At 39.0% G+C, this 16697-nt stretch overlaps 2 protein-coding genes across 3 annotated transcripts; one reads left to right on the plus strand and one right to left on the minus strand.

Moving 5' to 3' along the window:
* Positions 1-7771: 7771 nt before the first annotated feature.
* On the plus strand, positions 7772-9681 carry LOC134811392 (voltage-gated hydrogen channel 1-like). Its single transcript, XM_063818186.1, has 5 exons — positions 7772-7891; positions 8105-8244; positions 8357-8439; positions 8642-8819; positions 8980-9681. Exons 1-5 carry the CDS (start codon positions 7803-7805, stop codon positions 9120-9122), a joined length of 633 nt encoding a protein of 210 aa, XP_063674256.1. The 5' UTR covers positions 7772-7802; the 3' UTR covers positions 9123-9681.
* Positions 9682-10733: 1052 nt separating this feature from the next.
* LOC134826559 (N-lysine methyltransferase KMT5A-like) lies at positions 10734-16561 on the minus strand. 2 transcript variants are annotated; one of them, XM_063838971.1, is made up of 5 exons: positions 16349-16561; positions 14613-14760; positions 11896-12022; positions 11553-11746; positions 10734-11388 (listed from the first exon to the last, which is right to left on the minus strand). In XM_063838971.1, exons 1-5 carry the CDS (start codon positions 16557-16559, stop codon positions 11178-11180), a joined length of 891 nt encoding a protein of 296 aa, XP_063695041.1. In that variant the 5' UTR covers positions 16560-16561; the 3' UTR covers positions 10734-11177. The 2 variants fall into 2 exon arrangements, with proteins under 2 accessions (XP_063695041.1, XP_063695040.1); XM_063838970.1 differs by lacking the exons at positions 14613-14760; positions 16349-16561 and adding an exon at positions 12192-14377 and having other exon boundaries at positions 10775-11388.
* Between the last annotated feature and the right edge of the window lie 136 nt (positions 16562-16697).

The raw sequence follows: 16697 nt of genomic DNA on the forward strand, positions 1-16697 counted from the left end.
TTGAGTAGGGTAGAGCACAATTTCAAAGTCCTCAGATGTCAGGTTGTTGAGTTATTAGGCCCCAACCTGTTTTTACGCTCTCGCGGGTAGCGATTGCAGCGCTTAAAATCAAAATAACTCAGCTTCCAATTGAAGTTAGGAGCAAAACTCGGGCAGCAAAATGTTCACAATCATCACATTGAGTGGGGTAGAACGTAGCTTCAAAGTCCTCAGACGTCAGGTTGTTGAGTTATTAGGCCCCGCCCAAATGTTTACGCTCTCGCGAGTCCCGATTCAACGCTTAAAATCAAAATAACTCTGCTTTTGATTAGAGTTAGGAACTAAACTTGGGCATAACAATGTTCAGAATCATCACATTGAGTGGGGTAGAACGTGGTTTCAAAGTCCTCAGACGTCAGGTTGTTGAGTTATTAGGCCCACACCATAGTATATACGCTCTCGCGAGTCGCTAGTGGACACTTAAAATCAAAATAACTCGGCTTCTGATTAGAGTTAGGAACAAAACTTGGGCATGGAAATGTTCAGAATTATCACATTGAGTGGGGTAGAACGTGGTTTCAAAGTTCTCAGGCGTCAGGTTGTTGAGTTATTAGGCGGAACCCTATTTTTACGCTCTCGCGAGTCGACACTTAAAATCAAAATAACTCGGCTTCTGATTAGAGTTAGGAACAAAACTTGGGCAAGGAAATGTTCGGAATTATCACATTGAGTGGGGTAGAACGTGGTTTCAAAGTCTTCAGACGTCAGGTTGCTGACTTATTAGGCGGAACCCTATTTTTACACTCTCGCGAGTCGCGAGTGGACACTTAAAATCAAAATAACTCGGCTTCTGATTAGAGTTAGGAACAAAACTTGGACATGGAAATGTTCAGAATTATCATATTGAGTGGGGTAGAACGTGGTTTCAAAGTTCTCAGGCGTCAGGTTGTTGAGTTATTAGGCGGAACCCTATTTTTACGCTCTCGTGAGTCGACACTTAAAATCAAAATAACTCGGCTTCTGATTAGAGTTAGGAACAAAACTTGGGCATGGAAATGTTCAGATTTATTACATTAAGTGGGGTAGAACGTGGTTTCAAAGTCTTCAGACGTCAGGTTGTTGAGTTATTAGGCGGAACCCTATTTTTACGCTCTCGCGAGTCGCAAGTCGACACTTAAAATCAAAATAACTCGGCTTCTGATCGGAGTTAGGAACTAAACGTGGACATAAAAATGGTCAGAATTATCATATTGAGTGGGAAAGAGTGTGGTTGTACGTGATTTAGAGAGTATTCACTGTTTGCTCTGGGAGAAACTTACTTTTTCTGGTTATTAATTTAATTTTCAAACTACTTTTACCATCGCAGTTGTGAGTAATTCATCTTGGCCAGGAAAGAAAGAATAATCACATTATTTATCGTATAAGGTCGACGTAAGTTCGTCAAACATAAATAGAAAAATAGAACTCAATACATGAGATCATAAATAGAACTTATTAAAATTCAATACATGAGATCATAAATAGAAGTATTAGTGACTTAACAGCCTGAACTGCCTGATCCCTTATGACTTTGAACCCACGCTCTACTCCACTCAATTCAATAATCTTAAAAATTTGTATGTTCAAGTTGATTTGCCAACTCCAATCAGAGGCAGAGTTATTTTAATTTTAAGCGTCGACTCACGAATCGCCTGAGCATACAAATAAGATGGGACCTAATAACTCAACAACCTGACGTCTGAAGACTTTAAAACCGCGCTCTACCCCATTTAATATGATAATTCTGGACATTTCTATGCCCAAGGTTAATTCCCAACTCTAATCAGGAGCCGAGTTATTTTGATTTTAAGCATAGAATCACTACTTGCGAGAGTGTAAAAATAGGGTTCTGCCTAATAACTCAACAACCTGACGTCTGAAGACTTTGAAACCACGTTCTACCCCACTTAATATGATAATTCTGAACATTTCCATGCCCAAGTTTTGTTCCTAACACTAATCAGGAGCCGAGTTATTTTGATTTTAAGTGTCGACTCGCGACTCGCGAGAGTGTAAAAATAGGGTTCCGCCTAATAAGTCAACAACCTGACGTCTGAAGAATTTGAAACCACGTTCTACCCCACTCAATGGGATAATTCTGAACATTTCCATGCCTAAGTTTTGTTCCTAACTCTAATCAGAAGCCGAGTTATTATGATTTTTAGTGTCGACTCGCGAAAGCGTAAAAATAGGGTTCCGCCTAATAACTCAACAACCTGACGCCTGAGAACTTTGAAACCACGTTCTACCCCACTCAATGTGATAATTCTGAACATTTCCATGCCCAAGTTTTGTTCCTAACTCTAATCAGAAGCCGAGTTATTTTGATTTTAAGTGTCCACTCGCGACTCGCGTGAGCGTATATACTATGGTGTGGGCCTAATAACTCAACAACCTGACGTCTGAGGACTTTGAAACTACGTTCTACCCCACTCAATGTGATGATTCTGAACATTTTATGCCCAAGTTTAGTTCCTAACTCTAATCAGAAGCAGAGTTATTTTGATTTTAAGCGTTGAATCGGGACTCGCGAGAGCGTAAACATTTGGGCGGGGCCTAATAACTCAACAACCTGACGTCTGAGGACTTTGAAGCTACGTTCTACCCCACTCAATGTGATGATTGTGAACATTTTGCTGCCCGAGTTTTGCTCCTAACTTCAATTGGAAGCTGAGTTATTTTGATTTTAAGCGCTGCAATCGCTACCCGCGATAGCGTAAAAACAGGTTGGGGCCTAATAACTCAACAACCTGACATCTGAGGACTTTGAAATTGTGCTCTACCCTACTCAATATGATGATTCTGAACATTTTAATGCCCAGGATGAGCACGTAGCTCAATCAGAAGCCGAGATATCTCGTATTTAGTGTGAAAATCACGACTCGCGAGGGTAAATAAGGGTGTGGTCACATAACTCAACAACCCGATGTCTGTTGACTTTAAAATTATGCTCTACCCCCCTAAATGTGATGATTCTGAACAACTTTAAGGCCAAGCTGAGCTTCTAATTCCAATTAGAAGCGGAGTTATTTTGATTCTAAAGTTGCAAAAGCGCCAAAAAAGGGCGTGGTCAATTGCACAAAACTGCACCATAGCCAAAATTTCTACCCAAGCCAAATTTGTTTCTAATGGGTCCCTTGAGGTATTCCAAGTGTCAAACCCCGGGGCGGAAGTTATATAGACGGGAATGTCGTCAGATCCTTGACTATAACCACTTCCACCTCTCAATGTATGAGTTAATTATACGAGAAAAAATAAGTACATTGTACAGATTACCGTTTGTGAAAATAATCTCAGAAAATTGAGGCATTTGTTTATCTCGTTCATGATACATATATCCAACTGTACTTAAATTTGTAGAAATTTGTTAACAGAAAGTGAAAGAGTATTTCTGTGATATATCCGCAATTTATCCGTGATAAACGTCTAGTCTTTATTGTTTCGATCTTAAATTACATTTTATTTTGGACTGCAGGCTTGTTTAATTCACAATTATAGGAGTTTTAATAAACAAATTATAAAATTTGTTAACTGTTGATAATGGACGCTTCCTCCACACATCATACTTTCTGTTGCTGCTTTCTTTCTGATAATACTTAGACATTGCCCGGGAACAAGGTGACTGTGGTCGGTGTTGCTGCACCGGTGTTGCTGCACCGTTGTAATACTACTTAAGCACCGGTTTCTGGGTTAGTCAAGTAGGATGTCACTTTCGCGTGCACAACATCCGAAATTCGCTATGCAAAATAATGTAATGTGAATAATCTGCATTAACGTTAAATTCCACATACTTCAGTATTTTGAGATGGCGGTTTTTAAATGTATCGACTTTAAAACTTGCGCATGCTTCCTTTTTACTAAAATTGAAAGTAGTCAATAGCTATTAGCTGCTTATAAATTTAAAATGAGGATTGAGCGTACAGTGTCCCTGAAGTGATAACATGTAAACATGTCTGAACATGTACTCTTTTTGCCACCAAATGTGTCGTGTGTGGCATCTTGCACGCTACTTTATTATTCTTATAGTCCGTTACGTATCAAATAACGCAATTATGTACACATCAACGGATTCCTCTGCTTACGTAATGTGCTCTTCAAATTCCACTGCAGAGGTCCCCGAATTAATGACTCTTAAATTCCTCCTAAATTCCATGGTATCATGTGCGAGCTTATTGAAATTCTAGAGTATTACAATTGTCCCAATAAGCTCTGTCAATGCACTGCAACAATCCACCAGTCAATCTTTCTGGTATTAAAATTTTATAATTCGAGTTCATTTAGTCGAGTTAAGTTCGTGATTTAAACAAGAAAATACATCCTCGGAATACTGTCTTTTCATCACTCGACACATTACATCTGTAGAACATTGTGAAATAAAGGTATAAGGTACATTCAGTTTTCATGTACCTTAGTTAACAAGTAATTCCAATAACTAATCTAATTATGGTGGATGTGGCTGAATTCTGGTGAAAAATCTAATTTACTTAGGTCAGCGATGCTCCCTAATAATCCATATTCCAACAGATAGGTACCGTGGGCAGCGCGTATCTACACTACTAGCTGACATTGTACTTTTAGATAATGCCAGTCGCGCGCACGTACGTATATAAGTAACGTACGCGCGCGACGCAGGCGCGGCCGGCCAGCTAGCTGTTCAGAAGGACGATTTCTGCATTCTGCGATTTTAATCAGATAATCAGATAAGATTACCTTCGGATTTATCCTATATATATAATGATATCATGTAGTAGCTAACTGAAACCAACTTGGATCGATGTATTTTCGGACACTGATTCAGAATCACCACTTGTAGGTTTATAATTCACATAGCCATGTCACATGTGTATACGCGTACTGCGTGACGCGCTTGTTTTCACGGTCGCGCGCTACTGCAAGCGGGAGGGCTCTGGTTAGAGCAAGGTTTATAACCTACCATGCAGGACGCGCGCCGAGTTGGACTCGTCGACGGTCCTAATTGCTAATATTTAAAACAAATATTTTACGAGTATCACCCGTTAAAATCACCACCTCCCCCATGGCATAGGGTTAAAATGCTCCCATGTGCCCTGGCGAGATATTGGCGAAAAACTGTTTTGATCACGTGATAATGATATGACCGTATTTACCTGGGGACCTCAGGCTATTATGTTTATAAACATAATAGAGATTAGGCGGGATGACAGGCTGAGCGCGGCCTAGTAAGACCGTATAAGTTGCTCTATCCAGAGCCCTTTCACTTGCAGAGCCCTCTCGCTTGCAGTATAGCGTGTCACGCAGTACGCGTAGACTCATGGCTAGGTGAACCGTATATGGATGTTGGTCGAATTTATCGTTGGGGTTAGGGTTTCAGCATTTGGAGGACTTCGCCGCTTCGACGCGCCGCGCAAACTAGCATTCTTGCTTCGCATCGTCGACGATCGTTGCTCTGCTTCGCAGAGCAACGATCTCGACGGATTGACATCGTCAATCAATTTCAGCATATGCTTTTGTTAAGGATTTGTCATACGTTGTATGACCCGCCGCGCACTAGTGCGCGGCTCCCCCTGTATCGTCGAAACTCTACTATAGTGAAGCGACCGTGGGGGTCACCACGTGATACAATTAAGGATTAGGTTGGTTATTATATTAAACCTATAAGAAATGTGGCAAGTTCTACGAAGTAGCGCGCGCCGGGCTAGCGCTACTGCGCTAGTACATTAACAATGGACAACGCGAGTTTTGGTAGGTTATATAACTTGCTACACGTTGTATACCTCTCGTGTTGCTCTAACCAGAGCCCTCTCGCTTGCAGTAGCGCGCGACCGCCGAAGGCTTGTGAAACAAGCGCGTCACGCAGTACGCGTATACACATGGCTATGTGAACCTCTCGTGCACGCTTCGCGCGCGATCAAAAGGGGATGCAGCGTGTGTCAAGTTATAACCTACAAGATTGATGTAATTATAATTGTAGCACGATGCACTACTTAATAACTCCTCAAGATTGTAGCGATGCACTACAACTACTGTCGCTACACGTTGTATACTTGTATCACGTGGTGACCCCCACGGTCGCTTCACTGTAGAGTTTCATTGTAGAGTTTCACTGTAGAGTTTCGACGATACAGGGGGAGCCGCGCACTCGTGCGCGGCGGGTCATACAATGTATGACAATTGTATACCCATTTGACGGATGTTACTCGTCTAAATTTCTTTCAACAAAGTAGCGTGCGCCGCTTTCTTCTCGAAATATTATGGCCTGATGGCAAGTGCTACGAAGTAGCGCGCGCCGGGCCAGACCATTAACAATGGTCAATATACCCATTACCTCTCTCTGCTCTCGTGCACTCCGGCCGGCCGAGGCCGCCGCGCGTGAAAAGGGGTTGCAACGAGTATCAGTGTAAGTGTTGCACCAACAAAAAAAACGAGTGTCAAAACTACTGGGCCTCCGCGACCGCTACGAAGGATTGACATCGTCAATTAAGATCGAAAGAATACGCTCACATTGCATGGCACTCCCTATTCTTGATTCTATAATAACTATTAACTGTGTTACAGTCAAATGTGACTTATACATTATAGTTACCACAGCTCATATAATAATAAGTATAACGCATTTGGTTGGTGATTTGTGCACATATCGAGCTATAGTGTATTCATCTTCATAAAACGACACAATACAATATATGATATAAGGACCTAATGGGTATATGAGACGCTTGACAGGTTATTCGAGAGGCTACAGATATAATACTGGGGATCAGGATCACGAACCTCTCTATACCGTGCACTTTTCGTTTCTCCCGAGAGGCCCGGTATATAATTATAATATATTTTGACACACGCTCACACGCTGCAACCCCTTTTCGCATGGCCGGCCGGAGTGCACGCTTCGCGTGCACGAGAGGTATGCATAATGCAACTGTAGCAAAATATAGTTAGAGGTTTGACTGTACTACTAATATGTAATATACTACTATACTACTATTATATATAATTAAACTTACTACTGCGGTTCAATGTTCGGACCAAAGAAAAAAGCAGAATGAAAAGTATACGGTATTACTGCAAATGTTTCACATTGACCGTGACACAAGAAACTGGACAAAATTTGGTATCAAATTTGTATATTGATAACGACAGAAATTCTGATCCGAATTCAGCCTCGAGTGTCAGATTGTATTACTTTATCTTTTATCATCACAAGCGTCATATTACTCCATACTCGTCATATTGAATTTTAAGATAATGCAGAACAAATTTTGTTGCGTAGTTGTTGTTCACCATCCAATCTATTTTTCTCTTACGGTCCGAATCAAAGTGAAGGTTACCTGGGGACCTCAGGCTATCATGTTCATAAACCGCCGAATAGAGATTCGGCGAAATGACAGGCTGAGCGCGGCCCAGTAAGTATGACCTATGAATAAATTCGGATGTAAAGCTTCTAACTATTTTCGCCTATCTTCGTTGATCCCATCTTAATAGGGTATAATGCATGAAAAATCTGTAGATATCTCCAACCCTTTGTTCGATTTAAACGAGTTTTGTGAAATAGCAACTAAATTCTTTTGTTGGCAACTGAAACAGATTGTATAGCTTCATTAGCGATTGTGCACGTTATATTTTGCTTGCAGTTGAGTATCGGGCGCATGTTTTCAGCGGTGAAACACGTTTCTTTCGTCTATTAGTAATTTAGTATTAGCGTTTTGAAGATAAATGCCAATAAATTCCGTCGTTATTTTAAAAATGTGTGCTCGATCGAATTGCGAATAGTCTCTAAATTCAGGATTAAGAATTAACTGAATGCGATGGCCAACTCGACTGCAGAGGAGAGGAAAGACTCTGTCGAGGTCGAAGTTTCTGAATCAAGATCTCCGAATAATAACGGCGGAATAAGGTTTCCCCAATTATGCAGCTGCTTTTCGGATTCTTGAGATATTGATTAGCCAGAAGTATAAAAGTCTTATAGTTAATGTTATATATGGACGATATTGTACATTACAAATATAGCAATGTATCCTATCATACAAATTTAATATGATAAATCACATAATTGGTAGGAGACAGGAGATAGTATACCCAGACTACAGCTAAATGTGTTTTTTTTCAGATGGAACGACTGGGGCAGTTGGAGAGAAAACATAGAACACGTGTTGGAAATGCACAGATTCCACATGGTTGTGATAACTCTAGTTGTACTGGACGTCCTTATTGTCACTCTTCAGCTTCTTATCGACCATGATATCATCAGTGAGTAGACATGTATCTTAATTAGAACTAAGAATATTCGATATTAAAGAATTGTATTCTACAGTTTAAAGCTTGGAAAATGTCTGCAGTTTATACCCTAAAGACATTTCAGAGGTTCCTCATGATAAGAAACACGCGATAGAACACGGGTTACATACGACTAGCATCGCTATTTTAGCATTATTTGTTGCTGAGGTAATACATTTGAGTTATTTCGGGGAAGTAAGACGTCCTCCAAACACTCGAACCTTAGAGGCCGTTTAAAGAAATGTTAGCATTGGTCATCTCCGGCTAATATGAAATGAAAATGCATGTGAAAGATATTTTATGCAGATTGTTGAAGTTTGTTAAAAATGTCACTGATGCGTTTGCTTAATTAAAACTTTTGCATCCTCAGTTATTCCTGAAGCTAGCAGTATTCAGACTTGAGTTTTTCAAGAAATACTTCGAAGTATTCGATGGAGTTGTGGTGATAGTGTCGTTTATCCTGGACGTTCTACCTCAAAGTGTCCACACCTCAGCTGCCGAGCTTGTTATTATAGCCCGGCTGTGGAGAGTAGCTAGAATCATTAACGGTAAGCGAGTCTTACTTCTGCTGATCGTTTCTTAGTAATTCAGTGCTACATTCGAGGGATAAACTAGCCGGACAAAATGATTTACTTTTATTGTTAAATGTATTACATATAACTACAATAAAATTATATAATTTTTGAAGGAACTCATTATTGTTTTCAGGGATTATCTTATCAATAACGACGGCGAAGGAGGAAGAAATTAAGAAACTGAAAAAAAGTATTACTATACTGGAAGAAGAGAATGAGAAACTGAAAGGAGAAAATGATATGTTGCATAAGAAACTGGAGGAATTAGAAGGGTGAGGTGGATGAGATCAATTAAGAACCGAAAAACTCCATGACTCAGCAAACAATCGAAGTATTAAGTCCTGACCATCTGCTATGCCCTCTTGATTTTTGGTGTCACATTTTATATGTGCAAAGCGTTACTTACAGCTAACCAAACCGACCTTTGATGAAAGCAGGATAAGACTCGCTCAAATAAGGCTTGAGATCAGGAAGATCGACAGCACAGGATGTGGTTTCCACATTCCTGGGTTTTGTTCACAATGGTGTCAGAGTCGGCAAATGTTGACAACCTCCATAATATTATGTTCAGAAAACGACTAATTCATGAATCTATTGTAAATTTTTTAGAACACTTTGGCTGATAAATTCAAAATCATCTCTACAGTCTGTACATATCATTCTTACATACCATTTGTACGGATTGTTTGGCTATTACAAGATGTGCTGCACCAGAGTGAAGCATTTCTGGTATGCTGAGTTATTTTCTACAAGCTTACCGTGTTTTTGTTTGAACAAGTTGCTGTAATTTACAAATATCTATAACCGCAAGTTAATTTGATTTAAGACTAAACTGATCTTTTGTTTACTTTCCAAAACATCTCATCAATAACCTTGTGGCGTTGGTCTGGACAATTGTAAATACCAACTGTTCAGCAAATGACAAAGAGGTTGGATTTAGAAGAGGACCCAGTGGAACAACTTAGGGCAGTATCCAAGTAGCCCGACACGTGTTCGCAAACACGTGTGTTAGGGTTAAGGTTAATCCTAATTCTAACCCAACCTTAACCCTGTTCGAAAACAAGTGTCGCACTACTTAGGATAATAAAGAATGAAAATGTTATCTAGATCGAATGATATACGAGTTACGTTTAATATCCTGTTAACTGATGTGTTATTTATTACATAATCAATTAATAAAGTTTACATAAAACAGCGGAAATTAACAAATAGTTTATAATTATACCCTGGAAATTTTGTAAAACTTGGTCCGTCTTAGTCTAAAAAAAAGCATAAATTCCATAATCCATACGAATATGGTACATAAATCTTTATAGTGTGACGAACATGTAACCAGGATTGATTCAATTTCAGTGAGCTATAGTATTAAATTTTATAATTATTTAATTAATTAATTAAATAATTTATTTTTGAAAAAGTTGTTCTTCTTTGTTTTCTAAACACACTGCTTTAAACTAGAGTCTTCTAGGATATTCAGAACGTGACTTATTTGCGGAAAACCAAAGTGGTAAAAAGGTGGTAAAAAAGTGTTAATTGTGGATTTTCCTTAAGTCAAAAATGTTGGGGACTCTCTGGAATGATTCCTGGGACCTGTCCCGACCATATCCCGTTAAAATCGCTTTGTTGCGAATTTTGACCGACAAAGGCTTAAATTAGGACGGATTTGACTGTACCATAGCTCCGAACCAAAGTTTTCAATAGAAGACTCTGGTAAGAAAGTCACAAATGTTTTTGATAAACCTTAATCAAACTGTTAATGCGACAGGCTATGGGTATCACAAGAAAGAGCAGAATCTACTGTAAATCAGTTTCTTAGCTTTGGAGATTAATCAACTCTTGGTAACATGTTCGTCACCATTCAAGTGTTTTTATAAATTATATTGCCTAAAGTCAACTTGTGTACATTTTGACCAAAAATTCAAACTGTTGAACTAGCAACTTTAAAACGAGAGTAATTTATTCAATTACAGTTTGTTAAACAATCAAATATGTGTAAATTCACACTAAAGGTTTTAAAACAATCGTCTAACTTGTTATTGAATACTATAACTAGTCAGACAAAATTTAAACAATTTTCCTAGCATACTGCATAACTGCACACTTACCATACAATTTCTTCATTCTTCGATAGCCCCAAATTTTGCTATAACTCGACTCGACAAACTTGATAAACACGACTAAAAGGTTCAGACACAATTTAAAAATTACAACAAAGTGTCTTACAGACTAAAGCCAACATCTGCTTACTGATATTTGATAATAGCTTAAGTTTAAACTTTACTACGGAACAGTTCACAGGAACAATTTAAAAACCTGTCACACAAGAACTAACTACTGATTCAACCAGGGGTGGGAGTCAATTATTTCCTTGCTCCTTTCCCCGTAATCATAACTCAGTTCAGTTTCTGGTTCAATATCCACCTTGGCTACAAGTATCAGAACTGGTCTGTTGTTGATGTTGATGAGTTTGCTCTCGACGTTCCCGTTCTTGGAGTGGTTTAAGAGTCGGCCGTAGCTGCCGTCCTCAGCTGTACCGTCCACACTAAAAACAAAGCATTTTAAAACTAGATCCAATACCGAGATTCAAATCAATAGCAAAAGAATCAAGGTTCATGTACAATTTTGACAGGTCATAATAATACTGGACCGCAATTAAAAAATCCTGCTCGGTCCCATTTTCCAACCGGACCATTGCCCAGAACTCACCAGTACTTCTTGTTCTTGAAGACGAAGTAGTACATGTAACACCCGTACTTCTCTGGTTCCTGGATATACTCCGCCTCCCTGCGTTTAGCTTCATCGTACGATATCAGAGTACCGGAGTACTCCACTATGAACTCCTTTCTGGCAAAGTGCCGTGTTGAGAACACTCCTCTTCCCTTGTCTTCTATCACCCGGATCTGGAGGGGTACCCGTTAGAAACTTGTCAGAAACTTGTCGATAACATGCCAAAACAGGGGGAAAATAACTGGCGTAAATACAAATGAGCCAGATTATAAATTTTGTTAACATATCAGTAAAAAAAGCATTGATAAAGGCATATTTAAACCTCTAGCCCGTCAGTGGATTTGCTGAGGATCTTATCTTTTAACTGTTCGTACTCTAGGTCCTTTATCTTGGAGAGCGGCTGTCTTTTACTTCTACGGACCGGGAAGTAATCTGTAAGCTTTTGACATCTGAAAATAATACATTGTTAAGAATTTCAGAATTTCACGGCAAATTTTGTCCAAACAACATGTTAACATTTTTTAAATTGAGGATTGCAACTTCTACAACAATGTTTATGCACGCTGAGACAGACGTAACTTATAGTTATGGTGCCAGCGAATCGTTATAAAAACACACCTATCCAAATCTTCAGAATTATCAACAACTCTAATTTCCTGTCTCTGTCGCTTTGGAAGTGGCTTGGTTGGTTCACAGCACGACATCCGAGCGGTGCCTGTTCGAGTTGAGGAGGGAGTTTTGTCCAGTAAATGATACTTGAGAATGTCTCCAAAGAAACTCATGTACCCCTGTTGAGTTGCTGTCTGGTTTATAAGATGTCGAGACATTACTACAGGGTAAGTCATACTGTCGTCTGAATCCCAATCGATCTCTCCAAGTTTTGGCCCTTTGACCGGAGGAATGTCGGTCGCAGGCAACAAGGAATCCAAAACTGGGGAAGAAGGAGTCACTTTGTAGGGTGACTGGGGATCACAAATGTGGGACAGTGACTCACTGGGTGAGGTGCTATTGCTTGATTGTATATCGCTTCTAGATGTTAAGGAGTTCGGACCTGCATTAGACATCAAATCTGGACAAGTGTCAACTTTTGTTTTATTTAAGGCTTGCTGATCTTCTTCTTTGACACTTGGAAGGATTTTGAGACTAAATTCTGAGAGTTCAGCATTCTTGTTACTAAGAGAGTAGCCGTTACAAGCCTTTTTCTGTATCATCGCGTAGTTATGGTCAAGGTCTACAATAGATTGGTCAGTATCTAATATAGAGTTTCCGGTAAAGCTTTCAGTAGATTGTTCACTAGGCTCTTCCTTGATATCTGACAAAATAAGTTCTGGTATTATTTTTAATCGCATCAGTTCCTGCAGCTTCTCTTCTGATACTGGGGTGACAGATGGAGGCTGATATTCAGGGACTGTATGAGGCTGACACAGCTGAGGGCGCGTAGGAGGTCTGGTCCAATCAACAGGACAGTCTATCTGTGTTGTTGATGGATATAGAGGTTCTACACGGTGTCCGTCCGGTTGAGCACCTATTTGGTGAACTCTAGTGTGCTGAACATTGAGCTTGTTCGAATGGGTATTGGCAAGGTGTTTCTGACTAGGAAAACCAGTATTGTAGTATCGTACAGGGCAAACAGGTACTAATATTCCTTCAGTTTGTGAGCTCTGAGTATTCCTTTTTGGTAAAGGGCTGGTTTGTGGAAACATAAAACAGGGGGCAGAAGTCTGCGTGGATTGTGATTCAGTGGAGCACATTGTCTGGGTTGAAATGGCTGCACATGGAGTTCTGAGGGGTTTACCTGTTTGGATTTGCTGGGTGTTTAATAGAGGGATGTCTAGGTGACACAATCTGTTCGTGCCACCAAGGTTGTTCTTGAGATGACTTAAATTTACGTTTTGAGGGCTGTTATTTGCTGAAAATTGGCCGACTCGAAGGCTGAGCTGAGGAACATGCAGACATTTTCTAGTTTTAGAATAGTTGACATTGAGCTTGGGTTGTTTGACTGGTCTAGTAGTTTTATTGCTGAAGTTGTTTTCGGCATGGTTCGATAAGTGATAGCCACTGTGGTTTTGTCCAATTTGTCTTCTCATTAAAACGTATCTCAATCCAGGATGCCTCAACTCAGGAGGTGTTAACTCGGGGGGATTTCTCAACTCTGAGAGAACTCTTTGGTCTTGATATGGTCCAGCAAGAGATGGCATGGAGGTTCCACTGGCACGACTAGAACGTACAAGATAGGGCAGATGGTTTGATATTGCAGACCGCTGGTTTCTGTAAATCTCAGTCAAGGAAATGGCTGTTTCACTAGTCATCATCTGAAGAGTTTGTGAGCATATGACACAATAGAGTTACACTTAACATCATATCTAAACTTAACCAAAACTCGAAACCTCATCACTTAATTTAAAGGAAATGAAAAATTACACCACACAGAAAACAGTGAATTCGACGGGAAAAAAAATTAAAAAAAACGAATAATTACAGAAATTCATTCCAGAAAGTGATGTGTTCGGAAAGGACCCAGATCGGAATTTTATCCGAGAGAGTGATATGTCCTGATTAGCCCCAGATTATTTACCCTTTCTGTGTCAATAGGTCAAGCAATCTATTGTATGAAATCAGGCTAAATGGTCGGTCCAATTACCAAAACATCTGATCACCATTGAGGCCAATCAGCGCTAATTTGCTATCGATATCAGCCCACTTATGAAGATAGCTTATGTAAGAAAAACAAACAAAGACTAATACCAAACAAGTCACTAAAAATCAGGATCTTTCTAGCATGCATTCCCAACTTCATCAAAGGTATTGGTACATTCACACACAACTCGACAGAATAAACAAAGTAGCCAAAAGAGGAATTAGGGACGAGTAGTGAGGTAAGAACTAGGCCGGTATTAAACATTATTGGTCGCGGTGACACACAACCCGGAGGGGGCCCTCATTGGAGCCGGAAACATAAACTAAATATAAACATCGAACAATTAAATAGTCAATAATTTGATTAAAAAGATATATCCCGCTCAAGTTCCAAATTCAAACCTTTCTTCTGACTTCGGAGAGACTTTCACTTCCTTCTCCTTTTTGGTTCGAGCTGATCTGGAGGTGGGCGCTGATTTGACGGGAGCTCGTTTGATCTTATCTGTAACCGGTCTTTTAGACTCTCTCTTTACTTCTACTTTAGGTTGAACTGTGGGAAGAAGTTTGGTAAAATGAGATATAACTGTAAAGCTGTAAAAGGCACGTACGGGTATCGGCCTTACAAAATGACAGGCCTCACAAAATGACAGCCCACATAGACCATGCTGTAGCTTAGGTTCCCTATACATTGAACCCTATTCCTTTCACTGTATGAAAGAAAAAGCATTAATTAACACTTCCCAAGGAATGATAATGACATAGAATCTATATTTCTTACATAAATATGGACGTTTTTGCTGTTCAGTCATTGCCCCGCCTAACTGTTACCCAGAATGGAGACCAAAGTTTAGAATTTAACCCCAGAAAACCAGGTACTACCATGACTTATGTCAATCAAAGACTACTCTGGTCAAATAAAAAAACTGATTTAGTGACTTTGGTAGAAGAAATGACAAAAAAATGACCTAGCCTCACAAAATGACAGTGTTATGCCTCACAAAATGACAGTTTTATTTTATGATACAAAGATGGCATATTTATATTGGATGCCCCTTGCCTAATTATTGGTATTCTTAAACCCAGTAAGCTTATGATGAGCCTAAATGTGTTTGTTTGATCATCAATTTTGATCAAAATGCCTCACAAAATGACACCGAAAAGCCTTACAAAATGACAATGTTTCAGATTGAATTACTTTCATCATCTAAAATGGATCAGAAACAGTCAATATAATACAAGAAGGAGTTAAAAATAATCATAATCTGACAGTTAACAATCAAGTAGCATTAAAAAAGTGCAGTTCTGATATCAAAACTTTGATTTCAAACTCTTTCATTTCAAACTCTGATTTCAAAACTCAACGAAATAAAGCTTCTATTTTGTGAAAGCAGAGAGTAATAACAACTCCTAAAACATGTCAAACGTTATCTAAACACTGAAAAGTGATCTATCCAGTCATAGAAAATATCAAATATAACCAAATACTGTGTTCAAGTATGAAAACAAAAAATGATTTTTACGCCTCACAAAATGACATTTTTAAAGTTTTTTCAAAGTATAAAAAATGTTCCTTTTTTAATATATTCTGGTAAAAACAGAACTGGTATAATATAAACAACATATATATCTAAGAGTAAAACACGTGAAAGAATAATGAAACTTTTTCCCAAATCGGATTTAAAGTGATGCCGTTTTGGGTTGTCATTTTGTAAGGCACTATCTCACGCGAAATTGCCCAACTTTTTTTAATCATCCTTTTTCCTGTAAAAGCTATTCTAATCTTCAATCTATTATATTTATCTAACTGTCCTCGGTGAAATCAAATTTCTATAGGCTGCTGTTAAAAAATGACAGCCGTGACGAAATTGTCATTTTGTAAGGCATGTTTTTTTGGAAGATTTCAAAGATGACAATTTTTATCGCAAAATTTACGGTTTTTCAATCAAATCAACCCCCGGGAAGAAAAATATACCTGTTGAACTACCTATCTGGATAATAAAACATGAAAAAAACTCATTTTTGTGCATTTCAGAGCCATCTCCTTTTTCGTGTCATTTTGTAAGGCCGATACCCGTAAAAAGATTTTGAAATTATCTGAGGAGCACAAAATAACAAAAGTGTTCGAACCCTAAACTTACCACGGGGCGGTTTCTGATCTGATTCATGGGAAACTGGCTCAGTTTTTGTGTTCTTGTTAATTTGTGTGGGCTCCTCCTCTTTTACTATTGGCCTCTCTGCGTTGTCTAACTTTTTAGTGAGGCTTCTGCCATGTTTAGACTTCCTGACGAGTGAGTCTAATGTCTGTTGTTTCAGGGTATCTGGAGTCACGGGATCTTTGCTTATCACCATCCTAAAATGAGGATTTTTGTGATGCAAATAGTTTATGATAAGAATACATCTATTCTCAATTCTGTATAAATTCAAGTAGAGATTTCAGAAATTTGATAATGTTAACGCAATTTACTCACAATGTTTCAAGTCAAGATA

Source organism: Bolinopsis microptera, chromosome 2 (genome assembly GCF_026151205.1).
Source record: "Bolinopsis microptera isolate Bmic1 chromosome 2, MBARI_Bmic_1.0, whole genome shotgun sequence".
Lineage (NCBI taxonomy): Eukaryota > Metazoa > Ctenophora > Tentaculata > Lobata > Bolinopsidae > Bolinopsis > Bolinopsis microptera.